The sequence below is a fragment of the Leopardus geoffroyi genome, chromosome A2 (assembly GCF_018350155.1).
Source record: "Leopardus geoffroyi isolate Oge1 chromosome A2, O.geoffroyi_Oge1_pat1.0, whole genome shotgun sequence".
Classification (NCBI taxonomy): Eukaryota; Metazoa; Chordata; class Mammalia; order Carnivora; family Felidae; genus Leopardus; species Leopardus geoffroyi.
The window spans coordinates 63,328,446-63,354,913 of record NC_059331.1 but is presented as its reverse complement, the minus strand read 5'-3'; the positions used below and the strand labels follow the sequence as shown (position 1 = coordinate 63,354,913).

General features: G+C 57.2%; 1 protein-coding gene across 2 annotated transcripts in view; it reads left to right on the top strand.

The window, feature by feature from the left end:
- Window positions 1-14,654: 14,654 nt before the first annotated feature.
- TNS3 (tensin 3) overlaps window positions 14,655-26,468 on the top strand; it is a 217,867-nt gene continuing 206,053 nt past the window's right edge. The window contains exon 1 of one of the 2 annotated variants that reach the window (XM_045494226.1): window positions 14,655-14,682. In XM_045494226.1, the coding sequence (XP_045350182.1) occupies window positions 14,670-14,682 (13 nt within the window). In that variant the 5' untranslated portion in view covers window positions 14,655-14,669. Of the gene's footprint in view, window positions 14,683-15,682; window positions 15,932-26,468 lie in introns of those variants that run through there. The other variant, XM_045494223.1, reaches the window with a different exon arrangement.

The window sequence follows — 26,468 nt, the reverse complement described above, 5'->3', positions numbered from 1 at the left end:
ACTGTCTCTGGGCTGGAAGACGGCCTGCGGCCGTACGGTGGAGGACGGACTGCAGACGTTCCCAGGTCAGTCCCCGCCAGGTCACCACCGACAGTGCTGTGTGTGACCAATGAGAAGTGGCTTGTGTCCGTGTGGGTGAGGAAGCCCGCCTGGCAGAGAAGGGCTGGGTGGGGAAACTGAGTCTGTGATGGACTTCACCTCTCTGGACAATCTCCCGCTGGACAGAATCATGCCCTTCTACAGCTGTGCGGTTACAGAGGTTCCCCCAGCTGTTGGGGCAAAGCACACCCCAAGCCCTGCCATCCAACCCGTCTTTCTGCCTCCAGATCCCCGGCCCCTGGTGTTTCTCCTGCATGTGTCTGAGCTCCCTCTGCAGCCGACACATCCAAGTTGCCCTCCGCCTCATCTGAGCATCCTGGTAGGTCTACACCAGGGCTGAGGGTGGGCTTTCACGCTTGGGCGGGCGTATCGTCACTGGGAGTCCCCGCGGATGCTGGTAACTGACCTTTGGCCGACTCACTAAACTCCCGAGTAGAGGTACCGGGGCCCCGTGTCAAGCTGCAGGTTCACACCCCAGATCTGCCGGCCACAGCGTGGGCTCCAGAAGTGTGTTCGGTGCCCACACATCAGTATCTCCGGTCACCACGTGCGGTCACCACGAGAGGCGGTTCCTGGGGTGCCTTTGGAAGTTAGAGAAGCTGATACACTCAGGCACCGGCCATGTGGTCATGGCTCAGAACGTTAGCAATAGTGAGTGATGGTCTCTCCGGGGTTCAGGGTCATGGATGCAGAGGGCGGCCGGCGTTCGGGGATTCGATCCTCCCGCGAGTCTGGTCAGTGTTCAGCACCCACACTCCTGAGCAGTGGACGTCCCTATCTCTCCCCCAAGTGGTCAGCTCCCCTTGACACGAGCTGTGAGGGTCCCGTACTCTCTCTCTCTCTCTGTCTGTCTCTCAAAATAAATAAACTTAAAAAAAATGCAAAATAAGATACCATTTGTAATTGTACAGAGTTAATAAGCACACAGTGGGCAGAAGGAATCTATGGTAAGAACCGTAACACACGTGTCCCCACCTTGACCAGACACGATTTAACCTTGGGTGTTGACCGTCGTCACTGTGGTCGCCGTCCATGGCTCAGGCTTGCCCACATTCAGCAGTAAGGCTGAGGTCCAGCAGAGAAGGATCCCCAGCTGGTCACCCAGCTGCCCTGATGTGTCTCTTGCTGGCTTCTGTGTGTCCCCCACCACGGCCGCCCCTTTGACAAGCCCACCCCACTCTCCCGGATCTCCTGATGGTTCGTGCGGGCCAGGCCAACACCACCCACACCCAGAAAATGAGCCACCAAACGTGTCAGCCCTGCTGACATCTGGTCTACCCGCTCCGCACATCAGATGCCATTTTAGCAAAATGGTGGAGAGAGCAGGCCTCTTCCTCGACATTTGCTTCGTTACCTGGAACTCTCAGAATTCCAACCAGCACAACGCCCGTGGCGGAGGATGGCCACCGTCCCACGGGCGCAGCCAGGATTGTGTATGCAAGTCGACCCCCGACTACCACCCACATGCGTGTGTCGGCAAGATCAGGAACGAGGGTAACATTCACACAGCAGCGAACTTGATTCTGCTGTTACTTGCTGAGGAAGTCACGCTTATCTTAGCAGTTTATCACTGTGACAGACTCACAGTGACCACGCGCGGGGGGGCCTGGACCCCGCGAGCGCCCCAGTTATGCAGACGCTGTGGGGAGCTCCCCGGGCTGCGCAGTGCGGGGCTGGTAGACGGAACCGCATGGACAAGCTGAAAGATTCTTCCCAGAAAGGAATGTTGGCAAATAAAATTATTTACTCAGAAGTGCACGTCTAGGTTGGTCACTGGGGGCTTTCCAGGCGACTAGGAAGAATTTCGGCATCCCAAGTATGTGGCAAGAGCTGGCCAGGCTGAAAAAGCTGCTTTGTGTCATTTTGTTTGCAGACCTGAAATGTGCTTTCCTGAGAAACAGTATCCACACTGACATCAAGCAGGGGGTTGGCTGAGGCTGTGCAGGGGTGGAAAGAACAGAGCCGCCCTTCTCTCTGCAGGGAGTGAGGTCTCAGAAGCTAATAAGGACGGGGCCCAGGTTACGAGGACACATCATATTAAAATACTGATGGGCGCCTGGGGGGCTCAGTTGGTTGAGGGTCCGACTTTGGCTCAGGTCATTGATCTCACCGTTCATGGGTTCGAGCCCCGCGTCAGCTCAGAGCCTGGAGCCTGCTTTGGAATCTGTGTCTCCCTCTCTCCCTCTCTTTGCCCCTCCCCTGTTTGCACTCTGTCTCTCTCTCTCTCTCTCTCAAAAGAAATAAATATTAAAAAAAAAAAAAACAACCCAAAACTTTAAAGTGCTGACAAATGTGGTTTTGTTGCACATTATGAAAGCCCACGGTGGAATACTGGAAAACCAGGAACCGTGCAAGGTGAGACTGTGCTCAATCACCCAGGGTGGCCCTACTCACCCCGGTAACACCTTGCCTTCTTCCTGGGTCTCTCCTGAGCGTATTTTTTATAGACATGAGCACATAGCATGAGCAAAGTGTTCTTTAGCTAAGAAGTTTTGAGGCTGTCCTTGTAAATGGTTCCATCCAATTTCAGTCTGGGGGCCCCTAATGAGGTCCCCTGGAGAGGCAGGCCAGGCTTGGAGCCAGGCCGGCGGGGGCCCACACGGCCTCCGGGGGGGTTTCCGCCCCGAAGCGGGTCACAGTAGCTACGGAAGGCTTGTGATGTCCTCAGGAAGTACTGACCGGTTGTTGCGTTTCTGTAATTACAAACAAGATCGCTGACCGTCTCTGCACCTGAACGTCAGGCGGGGTCACGGCCGGCTTCCTTGAGGCTGAATCCCAGCCGCCACTTGATCAAGGCCCCACAGAGGACCAAAGTGGGACATGACCTCCTTCTTTTGGGGGGTCAAGTGATGGCCAGAGAAGGTAGCTTTAATGCAGGAGAGCCAGTGCTGGAGGGCAGAGCCGGGTCACTGGAGGTCACCCTGCTCTCTGAGGGGCCTCTGGGGCAGCCCTGGGTTTAGTGATTGATAGTGTGTGTTAAACAGTAAAACTGCAGAGACCTCTCCCTCACTTCTGGCCCCTCACTTTGAGGATAAAAGTTAAAATCAAGAGCTGTCTGGGGGAAAGGCCTCGTTTTATGACAAATACTTTCAACTGTTTCTTTCGACATTTTTAGATGCAATTTTTAAAAATGTTTATTTATTTATTTTGAGAGAGAGAGAGAGTGAAAACAGGGGAGGGACCGAAAGACAGAGACAGAGACAGAGAATCCCAAGCAGGGTCTGAACCATCAGCGCAGGGCCCGATGTGGGTCTTGAACTCACGAACGGTGAGACCGTGACCTGGAGCCCAAATCAAGGGTTAGACCCTCAACCCGTTGGGGAAGTGGATAAAGTACACCAAAGGTGGCTGATTGGACTAAAACAAACTCTGGTCTCTAGCTTAGAGACCCCTCCTCCGGGTTCTTCTTCCTTTGTTTGCTGAGCATGAAAACCACTCCCCACCCACAAATAAGGAGGCTGATAACTATAAATTACCCTTCCCGCTCGCATTCAGGGCTCAGATCTTTGGAGAAATGGTCTCCTCTGAGCCCGCCGGTGTTAAATAAATCTCCGATCCCCCACGGTCTCTGAGTGCCGCTTGGTTTTTCCGCCAGCGTTCCAGCCCGTAACAAACTGACTGAGCCACCCACACGCCCCAGATGCAATGTAAGGGCATAAAAACGGTTCCTCCAGGGCCGCCAGGCTGACTCCGTCGGAAGAGCATGTGATTCTTGATCTCGGGGTCGTGCGTTCAAGGCCCATGTTGGGCGTAGAGCTTGTGTTAAAAAACGAAACAAAAAACAAATGGTTCCTCCTCCGTGAGGCTCCTCAGGCTGGCCGTGGCAGGTGAGTGGTTTGTTGGTCCCATGTTCCGTGGCTTTCCTTTGTCAAAGGGGGGCTCTGCTCAGAAGGAATCCCGGAGCCTGCGGGGCTCAGAAGAAGTCTTATTTAATTACCAATAGATTATCCAAGTGCTTGCCTTTCTTCGCTGTTTGATCTATAAGAGCAGCAGCCAGGACTTCGGCTACTGTCTGCATCATCTTTGCCCGGCTTCCCCTCGGAAACCTCGGGAAGGTCAGGCTCCATGTTTCTAAGCGGTGATGGGCGACTGTCAGGTGTCTGATTTGCTGCTCTCCTTGAAGAGGCCTTGGATGGGGCGGGGCAGGTGGGGCAGAGAGGGGGGACCTGTGGCCTCTGTGCTCCTTCATGCTGGACCCTGGAGGATCCAAGGGGTGGAAACCAGTGAGGGCGTCCCTGATATGTATTTACTTATTTAGAAATAAAGATATTCATCTTTATTCAGCCCCGGGGGCCCTGTGGTTCTGGCCTGGCCAGGGAAGGCCAGGGTGGAGCCCCCACCTCCTCTCCAAAGACCCCCTTCCAAAGACATGGATGGAGACCCAAGGAGGGTCTCTCACCTGAGGTCTGCAGAGCAGAGACCCCATTGGATGCTACGTTTCCTCTTGGGACTAAAAATATCATTCACGAGATCATTGGAAGGAGTCTGGGGGTCCAGGGACTCCTTGGGGGTGCAACCCTGGAGGGAGTGGGGGGTCTTGGGTTTTCATGGAGTGCAACTGGGGGACCCCAGGGTTTCTCAAGGTGCTATCCGAGGGGGCTTGGAGTTTCTTGGGGTGCAGTCTGAGGGGCCCCTGGGTCTCAAAGATACAATCCCAGAGGGCTCTAGTGTTTTGGGTTGTAATCTAGAGGCCACAGAGTTTCTTGGGCTGCAAGCCAGAGGGGCTAGGCTTTTGGGGTGCAACCTGGGGGGTCCCAGGGTTTCTTGGGGTGCAACCCTGGAGGGGTCAAGGGTCCTGGATTTTCACAAGATATGATCCCCGGGCCCCAAGATTTCTCAGGGTGCAATCTGAGGGGGCTTGGGGTTTCGTAGGGTGCAGTCTAAGGGGCCCTTGTGTGTCAGGATACAAACCCAGAGGGCCCTAATGTCTTGGGATACAATCTGGGGACTCCGGTGGTGCAACCATCGGGTCCCCGAGATTTCTAGGGGCACAGCCCTGGGGACCTAATGCTCTTCACGGTGCTGTCAGCAGACTCGGCGCAAGCCAGCCTCACTTGTTCCAGCTGTAGGCTGGGGGCCCTGCTGCGGGTACCCCAGGGGATAGCAGGAGTGACTCAGCAGGGCAAGGGACTTCCTGAGGCCTGGGGGAGGGGACGCACACCGGAGGGGCTCCTCTGCCCTTGGGCGAAAGTGGGTGTGTTCAGGGGACCCGTTCACACCTCTTCTCTGAAAACCTTCAGTGTCCCGGGTGCCTGTCAGACCGTCAGAATCTTCATGTACCAAAGGTTTGCTCCCCCAAACACTCCTGTCCTACCTGACCCCGTGGAGAGCCCAGGTAGGAGGGGCACAAGGCGTTGAGAGCGCAGGCCCTGGGGCACAGGCAGCCGGGCTAAGGAATCCTGCAGGACAGAGTTCCTCCCTTAGATCTGCTGGGAATACGCCCACCTACATTCTTGGACTAGTTTAAAATCTTCGGGCTTCCCCTCCCCTCCCCCCCACGGAAGCTGGTCTTTAAATAGAAAGGAGTTGCTGGTTAATAATGTTCGGGAAAACAAAGCTCTCCTAAATATATACATCTCTCTCTCTCTCTCTCTCTCTCTCTCTCGCTCGGGCGGGAATGACAAAAACAAGCCTTTTTTTTACAGCACATTCCTGGACCCAGCCTTGGAATTTGGAGCCCTGGCCTCAGGGATCTGCCTGCTTATCCACCCCTCCCCCTAGGAGATGTTGGTGATCCCCCTGCTGGGAAGCCACACCTCAGGCCGGAGATTCTGCGGTGGTGGAGGTAGGGGGACCCAGGTGAAGAGGGTTCAGTCAGCAGAAGCCACGCCAGCCTCCCTTGGTGACAGTGGAGGTGCTGCTGTCCTCGAGGGGTGTCAGGGTCACAGGGAGGGTTGGGGGGAGGTCGCACAGAGAGCGGCCAAGGTGGCTGCATCTGCGCCGAGCACGGGACGAGGTTCTAAACAGAACTCGGGAGCCTGTGCTCCCAACAGCCGGATGGGATTGATTCAATTATCAACTCCATCTTTTTTCTTTTTTAAGCTTATTTATTTTGAAAGAGAGAGAGAGAGAGCACGAGCACACAAGCAGGGGAGGGGCAGAGAGCGAGGGAGAGACAGAATCCCAAGCAGGTTCCGAGCCATCAGCGCAGAGCCCGACGCAGGGCTCAAACTCACAAACTGTGACATCATGACCGGGCTGAGCACCCAGGCGCCCCAGCCTCGCCATCTTTTACAGAAGAGGGAACCAGGGCACAGAGAAGTTAATTAACTTGCCAAAGTCACATAGCAAATACTCGGCCACTCTAGGGTTTCACATTCGGCCTGATTCCCAGCTATGCTCCCAGGCGAAGACAGAGGGACCCACACGCCACTGTGGGGGGCGCGGTGCACAGGCCCCCAGCTCTGCAGAGACACACCCCACAAAGGAAGAGCCAGATCAGTCGGCCTTTATCTTTCTCATACTGATGCTATCTTGTCCAGCATAGGGAGGCTTTCGAACCTCAGAACCAAAAGCAACTCTGAAACACACCGCCCCGAGGTCAGGTGCAGTCTGTGGGGCCTGTGGCTGCTGTTCAGCCAGGGATGGGGGAGCACGGCTGCAAGAAACAGATGCATTCCTGAGATGTTACATGCAAGCTTGTTTTTCTAATAAATAAATTACATGTTACATGTTCAAAGGAATATATGTTTAGAAAGAATCTTGCTGTTGACTACCTTTGTAAACCAGTATCATTTTATAACTAATTCCTGGAGCGTGTGGGTGGAGGGGAGGAGGAGGAAGGGGGGGGCAGAGGCCCCACCAAGGCAGGCATCCACTCCGGTACCTAGCTTTCTCTTTTGGATTCCTATTGCTGACCTTTCCCACCCAGGCGGTGCCGGGAGGGACCCCCAGGCTGAGCCGGCTGGATGCTGAGGTAAGAACTCATCAGGAGCGAGCTGTGGGGCAGGCCAACTGGTCCAGCCCCTGCAGAGAAGTTTCCAGATCCCCTTCTCTGATGGGCAAATGCACAGCTGGGGCTTTCTCATTTCCTTTGATGGCACTTGAGGGATGCAGTCTGGCTAAAGGTGAGTGGTAATGTTGACTTTGATTCAAGGAGTGATCCTTAGTTTTGGGTGTTTATGAAGAAAACTTATGCAGACATAAACTGAGAGCAGTTTAAAATTCATTGTCACGGTGCCTCCACTGATATCAGATTAGGGCCTGAGCCCCCATGAGCCTCCGGCCAGCCTTTCGGGGACCTGGACACAGCATGGGGCCACCACTGGCTCAAGATGCGGGACAGAGATTGAGGGGTCCCTCTTTCCTCCTAGGATCCCCTTCTCAGCAGAAAATGGCATCATTGAGACACCTGCGTGGCTCGGTGTGTTAAGCGTCCGACTCTTGATTTCGGCTCAGGTCATGATCTCGAGGTTCATGAGATCAAGCCCTGCGTCCAGCAGTGCGGAGCCTGCTTGGGATTCTGTCTCTCCCTCCCCTGCTCTCTATCTCTCTCAAAATAAATAAACTTTAACAGAAAATAAAAATTAAAGCTTAAAAAAAAGAAAATGTCATCATTTCCCAGAAGATTATGCACCTGTGGTCTAATTCGTAGACACTGGTGTATTGTGCAAAAGGTCGCAGAGAGTGAAGGGGGGCGCTGAGGAACAGAAATCGCTCCCCGAGTGTGCTGAGTTCTGGGTCGGAGTGGGGAGAGGCCCGGAGCATCTGAAGGGAGTCTGACGGGGGAGGAGAGACCCTACAAGGCGAACCACGGGGCATCTGCGGAGCCAGATTTTCTCTGCAGCGGGGTTCTCGGTGGAGAGCTGCTTAGTGCATACCCGAGTAATTCCTTCTGTAATTCATAATCGTTTCAACGCAGAGGAACAAAACAAAGCCACAGAGCCCTGGCCGCTGGCCTGCTGGCCCATCTAGAAACAGGAAGAGGAGAACGGACTGGCCCTCCCTGCATTCTCTCCCCGGCCCTGGGCCCTGTGCCCCCCCCCCACCCCCCGCAGTAGGTCTCCGTGGTCACGGAACTGGCACCAGTGGATGGCAGACCCTGTGCAGAGGCCACAGGGAGGCCCCCCCTCCGTCCTGCACAGACCCCAAGACTACAGGGGCCATGGCCTCGGTTTACAGGTTCTCTCCCAGAACTGAAAGGGCCTGAGCTGAGCCTTGTACCTCTGCCTCTCTCCTGCCTGAGGCAGGGACCCTCCAGCTGGGTTCTGGGGTCCTGTCCCCTCCTGTTGGGTTCTGGGGTCCTCTCCACTCTGGCTGGACTCTGGGGTCCTGTCCACTCCGGCTGGGCTCTGGGGTCCTGTCCCCTCCCCTCAGGCCCACCTCCTTGGATGCCTGCACCCAGGCTCAGGAGGGCTGTCCTTGCCCCCACACCCGGCTCCTTCCCGGGCCTCGCTGGTCAACACGTCCACACCTTCCTCTTCCTCCAGGGTACCTGCCCTGCACACCCCTCGGGGCATCTTCACACAATCACAGCTTCTCCGGACCTTAGAACTGGGGACAGTGGGCTGACGTTTCTGGGGCTGGGGGGTCCCATTCGCTTGGAAGCATCCAGGCTGAGCCTCATGAGTGTGAGCCTGGTAAAGGGGACATCCTGACCTGGAAGGTGGAGGTCGGGGACTTCTCCAGCTCGAACATTCTGGATTTCTCAGATGGGCCTGGCATGACCCACAGTCGCCTAACTCTGGCCCTGGGATCTCACTGCAGGGGTCCCGGAGGCAGGGGCCCGGCGGCTGCCACCGACGAGGGCTCAGTACTGGTTTGCTCGGTGAACACACCCTTAGGGCCTGGGAACGAGCACGGCTGCCGGAGCACGTGCCCTTTTGAAGGTCTGTTGGATGGATGTTACAGCCTCTAAGTGCCACGTGCCTGGCGCACAGTAGGTCCGGTGAACCTTGCTGGGTGGGTGAGCGAGCGAGCGAGCCAGTGACCTCGGGGCTTCTTACTCCGCTCAGGCTCCTGGTGAAGTACCAGCTGGCTGGCAGGTCAAACACCTTCTGAGGAAGGAGAGAAGGCAGTCTCTCACCTTCTGGGGCTGGAAATCGGAGACCCGAGCATCAGCGGGCAGGTCCCTCCCGAGGCTGTGCTCCTGGGCGTGCACGCGGCTGTCTCCTCCCCTGTGTCCTCACATGGTCCTTCCCCCTGCCCGTGTGTCCTGATCCCCACTTCCTATAAGGACGCCGGTTACACTGGATTCCCGCCCACGCTAGTGACCTCGTTTCACATCAGTCACCTCTTTGAAGACCCCATCTCCAAGTACAGTCATATTCCATGATCCCGGGAGTTAGAACTCCCACACGTGAATTTTGGGGATCCCAGTTCAGCACAGCGGCCTCACGAGGGGCAGGTGACTGAGAATGTCGTGAAGGCCACGCCACACGGGGAGGTGCCCATCGAGGTCCCACAGGGGAGCCCCCGCCCGCCGTTCCCGTGCTGCTGTCACACGCAGAGCCCTGGGGCTCCCCTCCGGGGCTCGTCTATGTCGGTGCCCATGGCATTGGCAGCCGGGGGCTCTCTCTGTGTGGCTGCAGAGACCCAGCCTCCCTCTGTCCTGTCTTGGCAGACCCCCTTTCTCTGTCATAGCTCCCATCTGAAGTGTTGGGCCTGGGACTGCAGACCGGTTTCCAGGAAGACAGGCCTGCCCTGCTTCCCCCCACGCCCCTCCCCTCCCCTCAGGCCCCAGACAGAGGGGCTTAGTGAGAGGGCCTTCCCCACTGAAGGTCTCTCTCTCTCTCTCTCCCACCGGAGGTGATTGTGTCTTGGGCCCTGCAGGTGGGGCTGTGTGCATGGGGATGTGTCTATGGGTCTAGAGGGAAGGGCCCTCCATGTCACCTCCCCAGGCCCCTGCCCCAGATAGCCTCATTCTTGTGATATTTGGTGGGGACGTACTGCTCTCCGGCTGGTCCAACTGGATCAGGAGATCCGAGCTCAGTCTGGCCCTCGGCTTGTCATTCACATTGGAGAGCTGACCTCAGCTCTCCGCTGTCCCGGGCTTGGTCGGGACAATGGCCAGAGGCTCCGGACTCCCGCAGCTGCCCACGGTCAGCCCTCCCCCTCCCAGGCTCTGCAGGGGAGACTCTGGGGTCTTCTGGGGGCCTGGACCTCGGCTTGGTGCAGGAATCACGGCTTGTCTTGAAACAGGCTTCCCCCATGGTGATGTTGGAATCTGTGCTGCTCGTGCAGAAAGCAATTAGATTGTCAGGGATTGTTACCACTTTCAGGAATCTAGAGCATTCCTCACTCTGATACACGGAATAAAGGAAGATGGAGGTACTACCTTTTGTAGTTCCCTTTACATCGGCAGGTTGAAAGTCAGGTGTGATTGGTGTTCTGAAGTTTCAGGAAATATTCGTATTATCTGAAGCAGGGACATGTATGGTTTAGCAACGGACCCGTGTACGGCTTTCTTTGCAGTGTATGTCCCAAAGCAGTGCCCACTGTCCGTGCTCAGGTGAGAGATGCCGGTGACCGTGTGGCCATTTGTCCCAGGCACAGAATCAGAAGAAGTATTGCACAGATTCTTCAACCAGTACATTTCGTCTCTCGGAATAACTCTAGTATTTCACTCGAAAAGAAAAAAAAAGTTAAGAAGGGTGCAGATGTGCTGGGGAGATTGAGGGAAAGAGCGCCAAACGTCCACAAGTGCGGGTTTGGACAAGCTCCCCAAGCAAGGAGAGCAGGTTTCTCTGTGGCCAAAGGTTCACAGGAAGTTTGGGTGGGTGGGGGGGCTCTGCTCGCTCCAGGGTGTGGAGGGGTGGTCTGCAGGACATCTGGCACTTGGGGGCACGGGGGGAGGGGACATGCGGGGACGGGATCTGCAGGACATCTGCAGCCAGGGAAGCATGGCTGTGCTCACATCTATAAGGAAGGCGTTTCTCCTTACAGCTCCGTTGGCCCTTTTGAAAATAAGCTTGTTATTTGAGAACAAGGACAGGGGAGAGTCCCCGGATAGACCCTCCCCCTCCCCCTCCCCCCTTCTCTGATGGGTACCTTGCATTACAGTGTCACCTTGGCACAGCTAAGACACCAGAGCTGGGACCTCACTCTCTCCCAAAGCCCACACGTATTCGGAGTTCATTCGTTGGACCCCGCTGTCCTTTCTCTGTCCCAGGACCCCATCCAGGGATCCTTCTGGCCGGGCAGTTCTCGGACTTTGTTTCTGACGACCTTGGGAGTTTTGATGAGACTGGTAGGGTGTTTTCTGGACTGACCCTCAGCTGGGACGGGCCAGCTTCTCCTCCTGAGGCTGGGGTTCAGGGTGAGCTGGGAGGAAGCACAGAAGCAGGGCCCTAGTGCCACCAGCTCACATGGGAGCCACCCATCACCATGCACCCTGATCGCCAGGCTGAGGTCACTGCTGTCCAGTTTGCCCGCCTCACTTGCTCCCAGGCCTCCGACCCCTGCTCTCTCAGAGGAAGGGGGTCACCAAAGCAGCCACACTCGCGTGGGGATGAGGCGCCGTCTCCCTGTCTCCTGGAGGGGAGCTACACACATAGATTGTTTGGAATTCTGCCAGGGAGTTTTGGCTGTTCTCTGTCACTCAGCATACATTTCAATCGATCCATCAGTCAATGTGTATGGACGCCTGGGTATTGGCATGTATATTTTGAATTACAACCCAAAACTGTATTTATTTTGTGGCCCACGTTGCTCTAGGTTTGACCACCGAGAGAGAGCTCGTCAGACTTGGAGGCCGTGCCCTTTTGGCTGCCTCCATCCTGTTAGGCTGTGAGCACGGCCTCGCTCTCTGGCACCACGAGGTGCCCCAGGCTCAGCTCACTGGTTTCCTGCCCCGCCCTAGAACCAGCCGCCTCTCCCAGAGCCCCCGCTCCTCTTAGTGGGGAGAGGGGTTAGAACCGGGGCCTGGGAGCTAGGGGTGCCTCTTGGCCCTGGGGTCACTCCTTCCCAGTCTTCTCCAGCGGCGTTTTATTTTATTTATTTATTTATTTTTTAAAGTTTATTTATTTATTTTGAGAGAGAGATCAAGCACAAGCGGGGGGAGGGGCACAGAGAGAGAGAGAGAGAGAGAGAGAGAGAGAGAGAGAGAATGTCAAGCAGGCTGTGCTCTGACGGCACAGTCGTGGGTCTCAAATTCACAAACCTCGAGATGACGACCCCAACCGAAATCAAGAGTTGGACGGACACTCAACTGACCGAGCCACTCAGGCGCCCATCCAGTGGTGTTTTGAATAAAGGATCAAGTTCATTTCAAAGGAAGCCAGAGAAAACGCTGCTGACTTGGGTGCGACCTCGGGTGATCACCGGACCACCCGGAGCTCAGCTCTCTTGACCCTGAGATGGGACCAAAGCACCTTTGCGACCCTCTTCTGCATTTGGAGGGTTAGGGTTAGATGTTCTCACAGGTATGTACAGTATGTTTCACCCCTTTGGGACACTGGACTAAACGTCAGTCACTTAGCGCCCCCCGACTTTCCAGACCTCTCCCTGGATTTGTCCATTCTTCCAGAATCTCCCATTTCTTCAACATGAACCCTCGCTGGAGACGCTCTGTGGCCCATGCACCCAGTGCAGCATCGGGGAGAAAAGACCTATTGGGGAGAAGGCAGCAGGAGCACCAATGACCGCTGGGGCTCTCCTTCTGGACCAGAGCCCCCAGCTGGCTAGACGTGTGAGCTCCTCACTGCTGGGGCTTTGGGGCTCTGCCCCTGCCACGCAGGACCACGGGGTGAAGGGAGGTGGGGTGGGGCAGGAGGCAGAGTCCAGACCCTCCAAGCAGCTCCCCCTTCGGGTGGCCAGGGACCTCCCCATGGCTCAGAAGTCCTGGGAAGCACCGGCAGGTGGGTCCGTGTATCTTGATCCAGTTAGGAAGGCACCTAGCTGCAGGAACAGAAAACCTGGCAGCCGGGGGCCTCGACAGCAGGCACCAGAAGCCCCAATGGGGTCTGCCCAGTGGCATCTTCCCTTCCCCTTGGCCGATGTCATGTTTGTCCTCACACTCCTGGCTTTGGGTCTCCTGGGCTCCCACTCTAAGTACCTGTAGGATGGGGCCCTGCTGGGTTCGGTCTTCAGGCTGCTCGCGGGGCTGGGGCAGGTCTCCCCCCGCCCCCCAACTCTTCTGAGCATGGCCGGAGCCCCAAGAGCCAGCCAGTCATTCTGGAGAGGGTGCCAGCCCAGTGGGACCCGCAAGGGGCCTGCAATAACCAGCTGGCTCCCTTCGATGAGCCCTTGCCGCCGGCCAGGCTCTGGGGGTCGGCCTCCTCTGCAAAGAGTGTCTTTCTGCAGGGGTCCACCTTCCCAGGGTGGCCCACCCCCAAGACCGACCCATGTGTCCTAGCACGCCTCCTGCAGCACCACACCCGCTGCCTCCCCTCCCTCTCATCTCTGGGGGGATGACCCTGCTCATCTCTGTCTCAGAACCCACACCCTCGGCCCCCGCAACCGCACAGGCACTGGGCCACAGGGCCACAGCCACAGAAGAGGGTGTGTGCACGCACTGTGGTGGAGAGGGAACCAAGGTCCCGCGGGTTTGGGGAAGGCTCTGGGAATCAGAAGAGGCCAGCTGCTGGGTTGTGTGTTTGGGGAGAGGATACCGTATCCCAGAGATCTCTCAAGGAGCACACTACTGACATGTGCCACGCAGGCTTGGGGCCATGCTCTGGCCTCATGATTTCTACAGCACCGTGAACTTTGTCCTGTTTTCTGCTGCCTCTTCCAACTGGCTCTCTGGAAAATGCTCATTTTCAGCTCAAGAAAGTGAGAAAATTATCCAAGTCCTTGGCCACATGCTTCCTTTGACCCAGGGATACTAAATTATCAGGCTTTGGCCACGGCCAAGACCATCTTCATAGCAAAGACAAGCTTCCAGAAAGTTCTTTCTGTACTCCAGTGGGAACAAGAGTGAGGCAGCACAGAGGGGCTCAGGGTGCTAGAGACTCGGCGGAGCCCTCGCCCAGACTCCCCCCTGTCCTGTCTGCTGTGCTGGGAAGGGACTGGCAGCTCTTGTTGAGAAGCCATTTTTCCCTTAGCTAAACTGGTTTGAGACTTTTCCTTTCAGATTGAGATATTTTTGGATGGGTAAGAATGGAAAAAATGCGTGTCGCTTTTTCAGATAATTGTGGCTGTCCCACTCTTTGTTGAAGTTCTTGGAAACTCAAAGTTGTGGGCAGTGAAGGAGGGCGGCCTCGGACCTGAGAAAGCACCCCGCATGTGTGGCCACCTGCACTTTGTTGAATCAGGGAGCCAGTGGCACGGACTACGGCAGGTAGAATATTCGAGAACACCAGGTGCAGGGTGCCTCCTCCCTTCTTAGGGCTCTGAGGGGGGAATGAGGACAGACACTGTCTCAATAGGCCTCCAAGTCCCCACAGCCCCAGAAATAAGGAGGTGGTGCGGCTGGCCAGCTGGCGAGAGGCAGTGGGGTGGGTGGGACTTTGAGGGAGAGCAATTTGAGGACAGAAATTCTAGAAGAGGCTGCCTGGTAAGGATGAAGACACCCAGCTTCCCAGCCGTGAGCGTATCTGGCCTTGTTCCGGCAAGTGGACATCCTGATACCTTATGAAGTTCGAGTTCACTTAGGGACCTGGACATCGTGACAGATTCTGACATGCAAGATGGATAGACCTGGTAGGCTCGGGATGTTCAAGCAAAGAGCCAGTTGGTGCAAATGTTGGGGGGGGGGGGTGGGGGCGAGCCGGGCAGCTCCGAAAGGGGTAAGCATAGCTTGTTGTCCTGATGGTTCTGGATCTTTCTCATTTTCTGTTGCTGAGCAGCTGGGGGACCTTGGACAAATTATCTAGGATTTCAGCTTGTTTCCCTATGGGTAAAAAGAATAGTCAATACCAGCCTCAGCCCCATTTAGGGGTCAGCTGGCTGTGGACTCCTCCCCTGAGGCTCCATTTTGGGTCCCCCCTCCCCCTCCTGTCAGCCCTGGGGCTGGGGTCTCCTAGAGGGCAGGAAAAATGTCTGTCCTATTCCTGAGGCCTGGGGTTCAATGCTCAGGAAGCATTTACCCCAGAGTAAGAATGCACAGCTCAGTCTGAGAATGAGTTATGTGCTTTTGACCGCTTGAGAAATAATGCTACCCCGGAGAGCAATGCACTTGAGAAGAGGCGCTGGGCCCCTGATCAGGGGACGCTCCTGGTAACTGCACTTCAAGGCAAGCCCAGCCCTCTCCTGGTGGGATCCTAGCAGAATCCATATGCCCCAGGTGGGGCTGGATCTCACAAACTGCAAGGTCATGACCCCAGGGGAAATCAAGAGTTGAACGTTCAACCAGCTGAGCCCCCCAGGCGTCCCAAGGTACAGCGCTTCTAATTCTGCCAAAGGGTGTGCGTTTTCCAAGGGGATGTTTGGAGGTTGCTGCCCACTTCCCGGATTTCACTAGTGGGAAAACCAAGGCCTAGAGGCTGACTGAGGGGATATGTGGGTCTGGGGGATGATGGCATCTCTCTGCCTTTCCTCCCCTGAGCACCCCTCTTCCCCGGACCCGCTCTTCCAGAATGCTCCTGGCCAGCCTAAATCCTGCTCCTTTCTCCAGGCTCATTTTAAGAAGTCATGTGACTTTTGAAGTCTTCCCTGACCCCTCCCTCCACTGGCCTGACCTTCCAGGGACTTGTTAAGCATCTTGTGCTTTGCCTGTCGTGGCTGTGCGGCTTTGCGTCTGCACGACCCTACTAGATTGTAAGCTGCAGGCGGGCAGGGAGGTTTGGGTTCCCGAGAGCGCGTAACCCTAGCGCCGGATGCACGCGTGCGTGGCTGAATGAATGAGTGAATGCAGGAGTGAACGAACGAGCCAGTTTTGCAGGGATCCGGCCCCAGCAGCCCTTCGCGCCCCACCCGCAGCCCGCGGACACTGGGAGCAGGGGCCCCCCAGGTGGGTTCATCGTCTCGCGGTCCCGCGGAGGCGCACGGGGCCAGGTGACCGGCGGCCGGGCGCGGCGGTGGCGATTGCCCGCGCCGCCTCGAGGGGGCCCTGCGGCGGGCGCGGCCGCGAGCCAGGAGGACGGCCCGCCCGCGCTGCCGCCGCGCTGCTCGGCGCCCGGCCTGCTGCGGCCATCGCCCCGCGGGACCCGCCGCTCGCCCAGGTACCGGGCCGCGCCGCCGCCCGCTTTGTGTCGGGCCGGCGGCCGCGATCGCGCGCCGGGCGCGGGGAGGGGCTCGGGGACGCAGAGCGGGGTCGGAGGCGAGGATCTGGGGTCCGGGGGCGCGGCCGGGGCGGCGCTGCGCTGCGGACTTCGCTTTCGGGGACGCGTCCCGAGACCGCAGGGCGGAGAGCCGCGCCGGGGCCCTGTCCCGGTCCCCGAGGTGGGCGGGAGCCGGGGGCGGGGGTCCCCGGGCGCTCCCTCCTGACTTCTGAAGGCGCAGGAGCCTCGCGGGGGGCGCCCGGGGCGGGGGGCGCTCGGGGCCGGCGCCACCTGTGGCACGTGCCCCCCGGCCGGCCGGCGCGGTCGCTGACAAGCGGCAGGGGGAAGGGTCGGGGCGCGCGGGGCGCCCGCGGGGGGCTGCGTTCGGGGTGGGCGCCGCGGCCCTACCGGGGCGCTGGGGTCTTTGCTTGAAGGGATGTGAAAATCTGTGGTGTGGCGGGAAGGGACTCCGGAGCTGCCAGAAGGCGACCCCGTTCCCCACCGCGATTAATAAAAGCGCCCAGGGAAGTGGGGCCAGCAGGGCGCACTGTGGAGGGCGGTCACTGCCTGTTCAGAAGTCCCCCGACCCTGAGGGGGCTCCAGTCCTCCACACACTTTGACCTTCTGGAGGTTTTCATGAACGTGATCCTCAAAGACTAAAAATGCACTGAAAATCGGGTAAAAGTTTTCATTTCATTAAAGTTTTCATTGCATTAAAGTTGCAAAGCGTTTCAGAACTAGCCGGTTTGACATTTTGGTGTGTTTGGTCTGCCTGTTGCCGTCTTTGAAGTGCTGTAGTTAGTTCTCTGCCCTTTGAAAGAGATTGGATTCTCTCCTCTGTGGGGCCTGGGAGGTTATATTTGCAAATCAATCAACAAGTATTAAGAAAGGCGTTTCTGTGGAGAGGCCTGGAGGAGCCTGGGAGGGGCCGGCGAGTCTGTGCAGCTGGAGGGTGGAGGGAACAAGGCCAGTCCCGGAGAATGAGGGGACCTTTGTGCACAGGGAGCTGCCTGGGACCTGGCTGAAGGCCAGACTCCTGACCTCAAAGACAAAGTAATAGTATCTTACTTTGCAATATTGCCAAGGATTAGTGACCTCTGAGGCAAAGTAATCACATAGTAACAGCAGGTACTTAGTGAGCATTTGCTTGTGCTAAATGCTCCTTATGCCTTTATTGCATTTCATCCCAGTGGCCTTCCTCAGATGGGACTGGGGTTGTTGCCCCATTTTGCAGGTGCACAAATGGAGGCAGAGAAAGGCCGAGCATCTTGTTCAGGTTGATGAAATGTGGTGTGGTGCAGGGCTCCAGCCGGGATGGAGGTTTGCAGGGCCCTGTCGTCGCCCCTGCTGTTGGATGCAGGTTCTGACAGCAGGTTCCTCAGCTGAGGTGCAAACTGTGAGCTGTGGGAGCAGCTGAGTTCTTGCTTTGCAAAGCACTCAGAAGGTGGAAAAAGTAGTAGCTGCTGGGAACCGGGTGCTCCTGGATGCAAATTGACCAGATTTTACAAAGTGTAGGTTTGGCACCTAATGGTTTCAAAAGGAGCAACTTGCAAATGTGCCTGTGGGAGGTGAAGGTCACAGGGTTAAATATTATGGTCCTGAAGGGGATGTTGCTGATGGGGATTTGGGGGGGGGGGGGAAAGGCCTGGGAAGAAGGCTAAAAGGCAAGAAAAGTGAGGGGAGGGGCCTAGTGGGAAAGGTTTCTGACCCACTGCTGGCTGGCCCATTTTACAAATGAGTAAATTGACAAACAGGGATCCCATCAAAGCTCTGGCTGGTGCCCTGGCGCTCAGGTTCCTTGTCTAGGACCAGCCTGGCATAAACCACCCCCTGTGGGGAGAAAGCTTTCTGTTCCCTCCCAGCACCCTCCCCTCCCCTCCCCCCCCCCCCCCCCAGCTCCTGTTGGGTGGAGAGGTGCAGCGCGTTCTTGCTGGAGTACCCGCCAGCCTTAGCCAGCAGTGTTACTGTTGTGGGGCCGCCACTCTCTGAGTGGGAGGCTTCCCTAGGGTGGCTCCCAGCCATGACTTTCTCTGGGAGAGGCCCTGTTTCCGGGCTGGGCCTCCGGCGGGGTCTGGTTCTGCCCCCAGGAGCTGGGCTGGGGTCCGGAAGACACAGGCCCTTTCTGGTAGAACTCCATAAGCACGGGGTGATCTGTGCCCTGTGCACCTGGAGGGCCCTGTAGTCACCTCTGTTGATCCCGAAAAAGGACTCCTGGTTAGTTGGTTAGTTCAGTAGGTGTTTGGTTAAGTCAGAGCTACTGTTTGGGTGTAGGAAGCCATCACTGGTCACTGTCAATGTCTGGGTCCCGCGCACTGTTCTAGCTGCTGGAAACTTTGCTGCCCAGCGGGGGGCGGGGTGCATGCAGGGGGGCGCCTTTCTGGGGGTGCCCATGTGGAGCTGGTATCGAACACCATTCCGCCGCTGCTTTTAAAACACCTAGACGTTCAGAATCGCTTCCATCAAAGTGCCGTTGAACGTGAATTCTGCTGGCTTCAGTGAATGTTGTGAGTCTGTTCTCATGGGCTGAACCCTGTGGACAGCGGGCGGGGTGGTTCCACAGTTGGAGTGGGCTCAGGGTAGGCACGGTTATCTCTTCACGACTGTCCCTTTCCTAGAAGGGCAGGAAACGAGAATCTCCTGGTTTCTAGAACTTCCTGTTGCCTTCTGCCTGTCTGCACAGTGTTTGGTGAATGTCCATGGGGCAGTGTGGGTCAGGGGGGCTCTGTCACATCCACGAGGCTGTGCATTCGGGGACATCTGGGTATCTGCTGTGCCTGGATTTGGTACAGCCCTGCCGGGTGTCCCAGAATCCCCCTGGGGAGCCGCTGAATTGGAGCGGGGGAGGCCTGCGAGGGCAAGGATGACCACCACAGGTTGCGGGAGCCCTTTGGAGCGGTCAGAGTGCCCCCCTGTGTCACTGCCCCCTGCCCGTGTCATCAGCGATGACCCCTGCGCGTTTTAAAAATTATGTTAATTTTTTTTAAAAAAGAAGGCAGTGATCTAGTATTAATATATATTGTCCCAAATGGGCTAATTTGGTGAAAAATGTGTGTTTAAGGAGTCTTGGTCGGTAATCAGGAAAATTCCCTCTGGTGGGGCATTCCTGATCAGGCAACTTGGAGCCACCAGCTCTGGGAGAGAAGTCTTTCTGATGCATCTGTCCCTCGTCCCTGGGCTGGACAGGGCCTCTGTGCTCAGCTAATGGCCTTGCAGTAGCACCTTTTTGACAGCTTAGCTGTCCTCACCAACACAGGACCTGATCTTCCCCCACCCTCCTCGCAAGGCGTGGTTTTTGTCTCCGCTTTCCAGAGCTCTCAAGACCTGGGGCTGGTTGGAACCCTGGTCTGATGGGGACAGTCTGTCCTGCCTTAGTGATGGGCGGGTGGGCAGAGCCTCTGAGTGCATGCCTTGGTGTGGTGCTGGGGGCGGGGGGTGGGGGGGCGTCCCGGATTGGAACCCAGGTCCATCTGCAATCTTGGGACTTGTTCCCAAGACCAGGGGTCTCCATGGGTCCCCGCGAGGGGCTGGCGAGGTGTCCGCAGCTGGCGGGGCTCCTGCCCCAGCTGCTTCCTCGGACAGGGAGCCTGTTGTCGCTTTCTGCCTCTCTTCCTTCCTCCGTCAGTGCTCATTGTGGCGCGTGGGGGCTCCCGCCTTCCTCTTCCTCTCCTGGGGAGACCGGAGAGCGCTCACTGCACCCTTGGCAGCCCCGGCTTTGTTCTTCAGCTTTAGGAGTCATCTGTGGGCCCCCGTTCCAGCTTCCCGAGTGGCGAACCGCTCACGCTCCCGTGGGCCCCGTCCAGGAGGCTGAGGCTCCAGGCAGCCGGCACTGTGCTCAGAGGCCACGCAGGGTGTGCCCTGAGTGTAGACTTTCTGAGAGCGGCTGTGAGCAGGGAAACCACCCCCTGAGGTTCGGAAGGCCCAAGAACTAGCTGCAGCCGACAGAGAAGGCAAGTGTCTACTGGAGTGGCCCGGAAGGCCTTGCCGGCCTCTGGCGGCTCTGCTGTGGGCAGGACGGGCCTGGAGTGGGGACCCTTCTCCAGTTCCCGGCACACAGCTGCAGGGTGCTGCCTGTCACTCATCGTGAGCCGCAGGAGAAGCGTGGGCAGGCCCACATCTGGCTGGCGAGGCGCCCTGGGGCCAGGCCGGGCCATTAGCTGGGCGTCTGCGTTCTGTGCGCATTCCTCCCGGAGCCGGGCTGGAGCTGGCTGGGGGAACAAAAGGGCTCCATTGACTGGGTCCTGGCCTTCCTCCCTCCTAATTCATCACCTCCCAGGGGCTTCCTGAGCCTCACTCCCTCCCTACTGGGGATTTTGGACGCAGATCAAAGGCACGGCTCGGGCAGCCTGCTGGGAGGAAAGAGTGGGTTCTGGTGGCCACAGACTTGGGGTAAAGCTGCCCTTTGTCGTGGGGAGTATCCTTGGGGCTCCCCACCTGCAGTCTCGGGCCTCGGTGCCCTCCAGGGGACTCACACCAGCACGCCCAGCAAGCCCCCGTGGTGGTGTTTTGTGCCCCGTGGAGGCAACTTTGGGGTTGCCTCTTGGAGTTAGGTTGGGGTTTCCTCGCTGCTTGTGGCCCAGGGCCACTGCTGAATTTCCATAGCTCCGGGGTCTCCTGCTGGAATACCACTTCCGCATTCTTGGAGGCGCTATCTGATCCCCCACGGGGGCCAGCAGTGTGATCCTTGGAGGAAGTGGTGGGACTCGTTTGTCCTAGTGATCTGGGGACGGGATCTGAAGTCCCCCGGGGTGGGGGGGGGGGGTTGGGCAGTGAGGGAAGGAAGGGGCCTATCTATGCCCTCAGCTGGTTGGGCAGGCATTTCCCCTTGTCCTGGGCCAGGAGGGGAGGGGACAGTTGTCACCAACATTGTTCCCCAGTCAGAGAAGCTTCCCAGGTAGTGGATGTCTTAGCTTCTTAAATTGATTTCGGACTCTTTCTACAAAATAATTGTCACGCAACACGTGCTGGCTGTTGACTTGGAGAGCCGTCTTTTTATAAGCACTGGCCCGGAGGCAGTGTTCTGGAGGGCTGTGCTTCTGGACTTTACCTCGCTGAGATCACGTGCAGTTTTAGCACCAACAAGGCAGTAAATGCATCCCTTGCCCTGCCCCCCTGCCCCCTGTAACTACCTCTGCACACGCGCAGGCATGGGTGACAGTGCCCTAGGAGAGGGATGTGTCCTAGCGGACGTGAGGGCCGTGTGTCCTTTGCATGCACCGCCTGCATGCATCATCCCTGCACGGGGGCTGTTGAGCAAGATCCTGGCCCGTCATGTCCGCGGAAGGACTTGCCAGTCTGACCGAGGTCAGAACACAAACTTCTTTTTGGTATCGTGGTAAAAATACATAAATCATAACATTTTCCACGTTAACTTGAAGAGTTCAAGCGCACAGTTCAGTGGCGTTGAGCACATTCATGCTGTCCATCCCCAGATCCGTTTCCCTCTGGAGAAGCCCTGTCCCCATGAAGCACTAACTCCCCACCCCCTCCCCCAGGCCCCCCCCCCCCCCCCCCCGCTCTATCCCCCCTACATTCTGTCTCTGTGAATGAGTCCTCCAGGGACCTTATTCAAGTGAGGTCACACACGATTTGTCTTTTTTTTTTTTTTTTAAGTCAAGCAGGCTCTAGGCTCTGAGCTGTTAGCACAGAGTCTGACATGGGGCTTGAATCCACGAACCTTGAGACCCTGACCTGAGCCGAAGTTGGACGCTTAACTGACTGAGCCCCCCAGACGCCCCACAATTTGTCTTTTTGGGCTTATCCCACTCGGCATCACGACCTCTGAGGTTCACTTGTCTTGCAGCAGGTGTTAGAATGTCCTTCTGTTTCAAGGCTGAAGAATATTCCCTCGTGTGGATGGAGCACATTCTCTCCCTCGGAGAGGGTCACTCGGGTTTGGCTGTTGTGAGCAGGGCCGCTGTGGTCGAGGACGTGCAGGTATCTGTTTTTTAGCCCCCGCTTTCCTTTCTGCTGGGCATGTGCCCAGGAGAGGACATAGACTTTTGGATGTCCCCTTGATATATACAGTCGCATCGCAATGTGCTCGTTAGAGCCTCTCTGTGTCTGCCCAGCATCCCTGACTGCTGGGCCTAGTTGGCGCCCACAGGGTAGAAACCAGGCCCGCAGGGGAAGGAAGACGGAGACTTCTTACTGAGCTATTTTGACAGATTGTGTAAACTCAGTGATTAATGGAACGAGGCAGGAAGAATGTCTTTCATTTAAAAAAAAAAAAAAAAAGAGCCTTCAGAGTTGCTTGGTTTTATTTTCAATTAAAAGGGTCTGATTCTGTTTCTGGAGAATGGTTTTAATTTGGATAAATAGTTCAGTCTGGGAACCGCATGCCAGAGTCTATGATCTATGAGCGCAATTACCCAGGGCTCCATCGGCCGCTTTTCGGACCCGGGCCTGCTTTGGTTTGGCCTCGGTGCCGGGGCTCTGCAGGTGCTGAGCTTTGGGGACAGGCCACCCTCCCGACCTGTGCACAGGTCCCGACCTGTGCCTTGAGAGCAAGAGGCCCAAGCCTGGTGGTCGCTGGTTAATTTTTATCTTCCAAGAATGCGTGTAGGATCTCGAGTCAGGGATGCCAAGGAGCAGGCCCTAGATCTCCCCTGCCTTGCAGTTGGACCAGATTCACTGGCATCTTTTCCAACGTGGGTATTGGCGGCATTGGTCAGGTTTGGGGGACGCGGAGGGGCAGACATTCTTACAGGCTTCCCCCTTATGGAAGCTTCTTCTGAGGCCAGGCACGGGGCTCCCTGAAGGCTGGGCCTGGGGCCTTCTTTCAAAGGGGACTGGAGTTGGATCGCAGAGTTGCAGGGAAGCTGGGAGAGGGGGAGTCCTGGGGGCTCTGGGGAAGGAGCCCTCGGGGAAGCGGCCTTGGGAGCGTGAGGCCCTGGAGGAGGGATGGGGTGGAGGAGGGCAAAGGGGATGAGAAGGCACAGGATGGAACGTTCCACTTGCTAACCTGGGGAAAGTGTCAAAGCCTCAAGTCTCCACGCTGTTTAACCAGTGGGGGCGAAGTCTGCGACGGGGCCCATGGGAGCTCTCTAGTGTGGCCAGGAGCTGCAGCAGGCTGCCCCAAGTGCAGGCAGCCACACAGGAGGGGCGCCGGACGAAGTGGCCCTCTGCAGCGGGGAGGGGTCCTGGCCCTCTGCATCTGGGGGTGGGGGGAGACACTCAGCCCACAGGAGCAGCCGGTGTGGACCAGGCCTGCGTCCCGGGCTGCGCACAGGCCCCTGATGAGGACACTTCCCAGCATAGGGGATAGTAAGGTCTCCTGGCTGGGGGCTGTTGGGAGTTGCGGGGAAGGAGGGCACTGGCACACGGGGTCCTGACCCGCTTCTGGGCAGGCAGCTCGGGGGCTGGAGCCCTGAGGAAGTTCTGATGCGCCGCCTGGTCCTTGGGAGGCCCTGCCCATCCGGTGCCGCATGGGGGGACGCTGGGAGCATCCGAGGTCTGTTCTCCCAAAGCCTGTGCACCTCCACTTCTGGAATGGCCCTGGCAGCTCCTAGGTGCCCCACAAAGCCCTTTCTGGTCACCCACCTGCAAGCCTGTGATTGTGACCGGATGAGATGTTTGGATGAGGTCAGGGGCAATGGCAGAGTCGAGTTCTCTTGTCCTCGCCCCTTCCCACCCTGTTTCTAGGGGAATGCCCATGGTGTGCGTCATCTTGGAGAGCATAGTTAGCTGTCACAGCGTTTCCGTTATTGCTGGAGATGCCATCGCCCGACTGCTGTTACCACGGTGATGTGGCCACCGGGTGGGTGCAGTTGGGAGGCCCCGTGGTGTCCACGGTCCCCAGCGTCCAGGTCTCTTGCGCCACTCCTCGGGCTGGCAGCCAGGGCCCTGCCAATGTAGGTCTCCTTACGGGGTCACCACGTGCAGGGTGAACAACAGTCGGTAGCTGACAACGTGTGTCAGGATGGTGGGCACTGAGGCCACAGGCAGGCTGGCCGTGGCTTCACGAGGCTCTGTGACCAGTGCTCTGGGTAATCGTGTGGCCAGGACCTGGAGGGGCCGAGCTCAGCTCTGCAGCCTGGAGTGTTCTGTGGGGTCTGGACGGGTTCAGCTTCCTGGATCTCGAGCCAAGATGGGTTGGGTCAACGGGCTGGGGGCTGCCTGAGCCTTTGGCCAACCTCAGTCTCTCTTGTTTGCCCCCCATTGACTTTGGGGTTGCCTGCCTGCCTTCCATTGGTCTAAACCTGTTGTTTCCGCTGTGTTCTGCCTGGTGTGAGACCCGAGTGCTCTGAGGACATCAGCATGTCTACATCCTGTGGTGCCAGATGGTGTTGAGCAGAGAAGAGGCCCTTGGCTGGGGGCAGCTGGCTGTATACCCTGGGGCTGGGGCAGAATGGGAGCCGGCCTGCAGTCCTGGACCCGGGACAGCCACGGAGGGAGCTTCTCTCGCAGCCTTGCTGAACAGCCTAAGGACGCTCCCTGGTGACAGCATGCGTGTGAGGTCATCTTGAGGACACACTGCGTTTTCCTTCCTTTTCATCTTCAGTTTCTCAGCCTTTTCAGAAGACTCCATCCCAAGTAAGCATTTCTGACCCCTACGTACCCTGCCAGGCACCTGGGAAGGAGGTGGGCTGCGGACCTTGGCCGTCACAGCCCGTGTACCCTTCCTGACGCGCTCTGGGATCAGCTCGCTCATTTGTGTTCACATGTCTCTCTCACTAACATCTGAGCTCTTCCAAGGCTGCTGCTTTCGATTTTGTAAGATAAGAGCTTTGGAAGCTGCACAGAGTTAACGGTGTGCCCTTGGGCAAGACGTTTTGTCACCGGTCCCGGGAGCCCTGTCCCCCCCTCATCGGCAGCACGCCTGGCGTGCTTCACAAACCAAGGACACAGTTCCACACCCCAAGGGAAACCTTCTAGAAGCTGATTCTTTACTGGAAAAGAGGGGCGTGCTCACGCATTACCCCAGGGTTTCAGTAATTTTTTCAGGGCCGCCATTTTCTTTTTTCTGGAAGGTTTGCTTTGCAGTGAGCTCCATTAACTTTCAGGCGAGGGCCGCTGACACGGCCTCTTACAGACTTGAGAATCCGACCCACTGTTATTTCCTTGGAAAACTGCCACATTTCAAGTTGTCATATTATTGAGAGTTGCCAGTAAATGCCCGCTAGGAACCCATGCAGGCTCCCCGACCAGAGCCGCGAACACAAGGCCTGAGTTTACTGGTCGCGCAGCACAAAAGAATATTCTTTTTGGACCGAGCGAGTGGTGGGGTTTCCTTGAAACCCGCACTGTAAAAAAATGGCAAGAATGATTTCCTTTGTCTCACGCTCAGAATGGGTTCCAGTGTTGATGCAGACTCACCAGGATGTGTAATCTCTTGTCTAATATTTAAACGAGGGTTTTGTTCTGGTAAAAACGCGGGGCACCCAGCAGACTCCTGCGGGGACAGCAGTGGCCCGTCCTCCTTAACCGGCTTTCTGTCCAGCCTGCCGAGGTCACGTTCATAAATTCTTTCGCATGGAACACATAAAAAAAAAAACAAGACAAAAGGAAACAAAAAGAAACAAAACAAAAAACTGGCCTCGGGGCACCTGGGTGGCTCAGACGGTTAAGTATTTGAGTCTTGGTTTCGGCTCAGGTCGAGCATGATCTCACGGTTTGTGAGTTCGAGTCCCGCGTCTGGCTGTGTGCTGGTGGCACGGAACCTGCTTGGGATTCTGTCTCCCCTGCTTGCACACTCTCCCTTTCTCAAAATAAACAAATGAACATTAACAAACCTGGCCAAATTTCGGAGAGCTGTTTCCATCTGCTGTGTGTATGCTTGCTGGCGGGAGCCCACAGCTCGCCGTTGGGATGAGGGACGGGGGCGGGGGGTACATAGCACCAGGCTGGCCTCGTTCGCTGGTCCTGCCGTCCCTATGTCTTCTGGCCCGTGTGCCCTTCTCTCAGTGGGCAGCTGGCCTCTCGAGGGCCATGGTGTGACTGCACTGCCTGGCTCTGTTTCCCTAGTGTGCGCGTGTGTCCCCCGCTTAAGGATTGACATGGCGCGTGTCACTTCACAGGCCCCAGGCTGGTGTCCGAAAATGGGCAGGAGGGGCACCAGTCCTTTGTCTGCTTGTCCCCTCCCTCACTCAGTGCTTTTGGGCACCTGATGTTTACTGCACCCCAGCTGAGCTCCTGGTGCTCTTGACCCTCAGCACACTGAAGGGGTGGGGGCAGCGGGTCCACCGGCTTGCTGGCTGTGTCTGCCTGGACATGTTCCTCTGGCGCAGCTGCTACCTGGCTGCCCCCCCCTCCCCCCAGCAGGCCCCGAGAGGTGTCCCCAGACCCTGT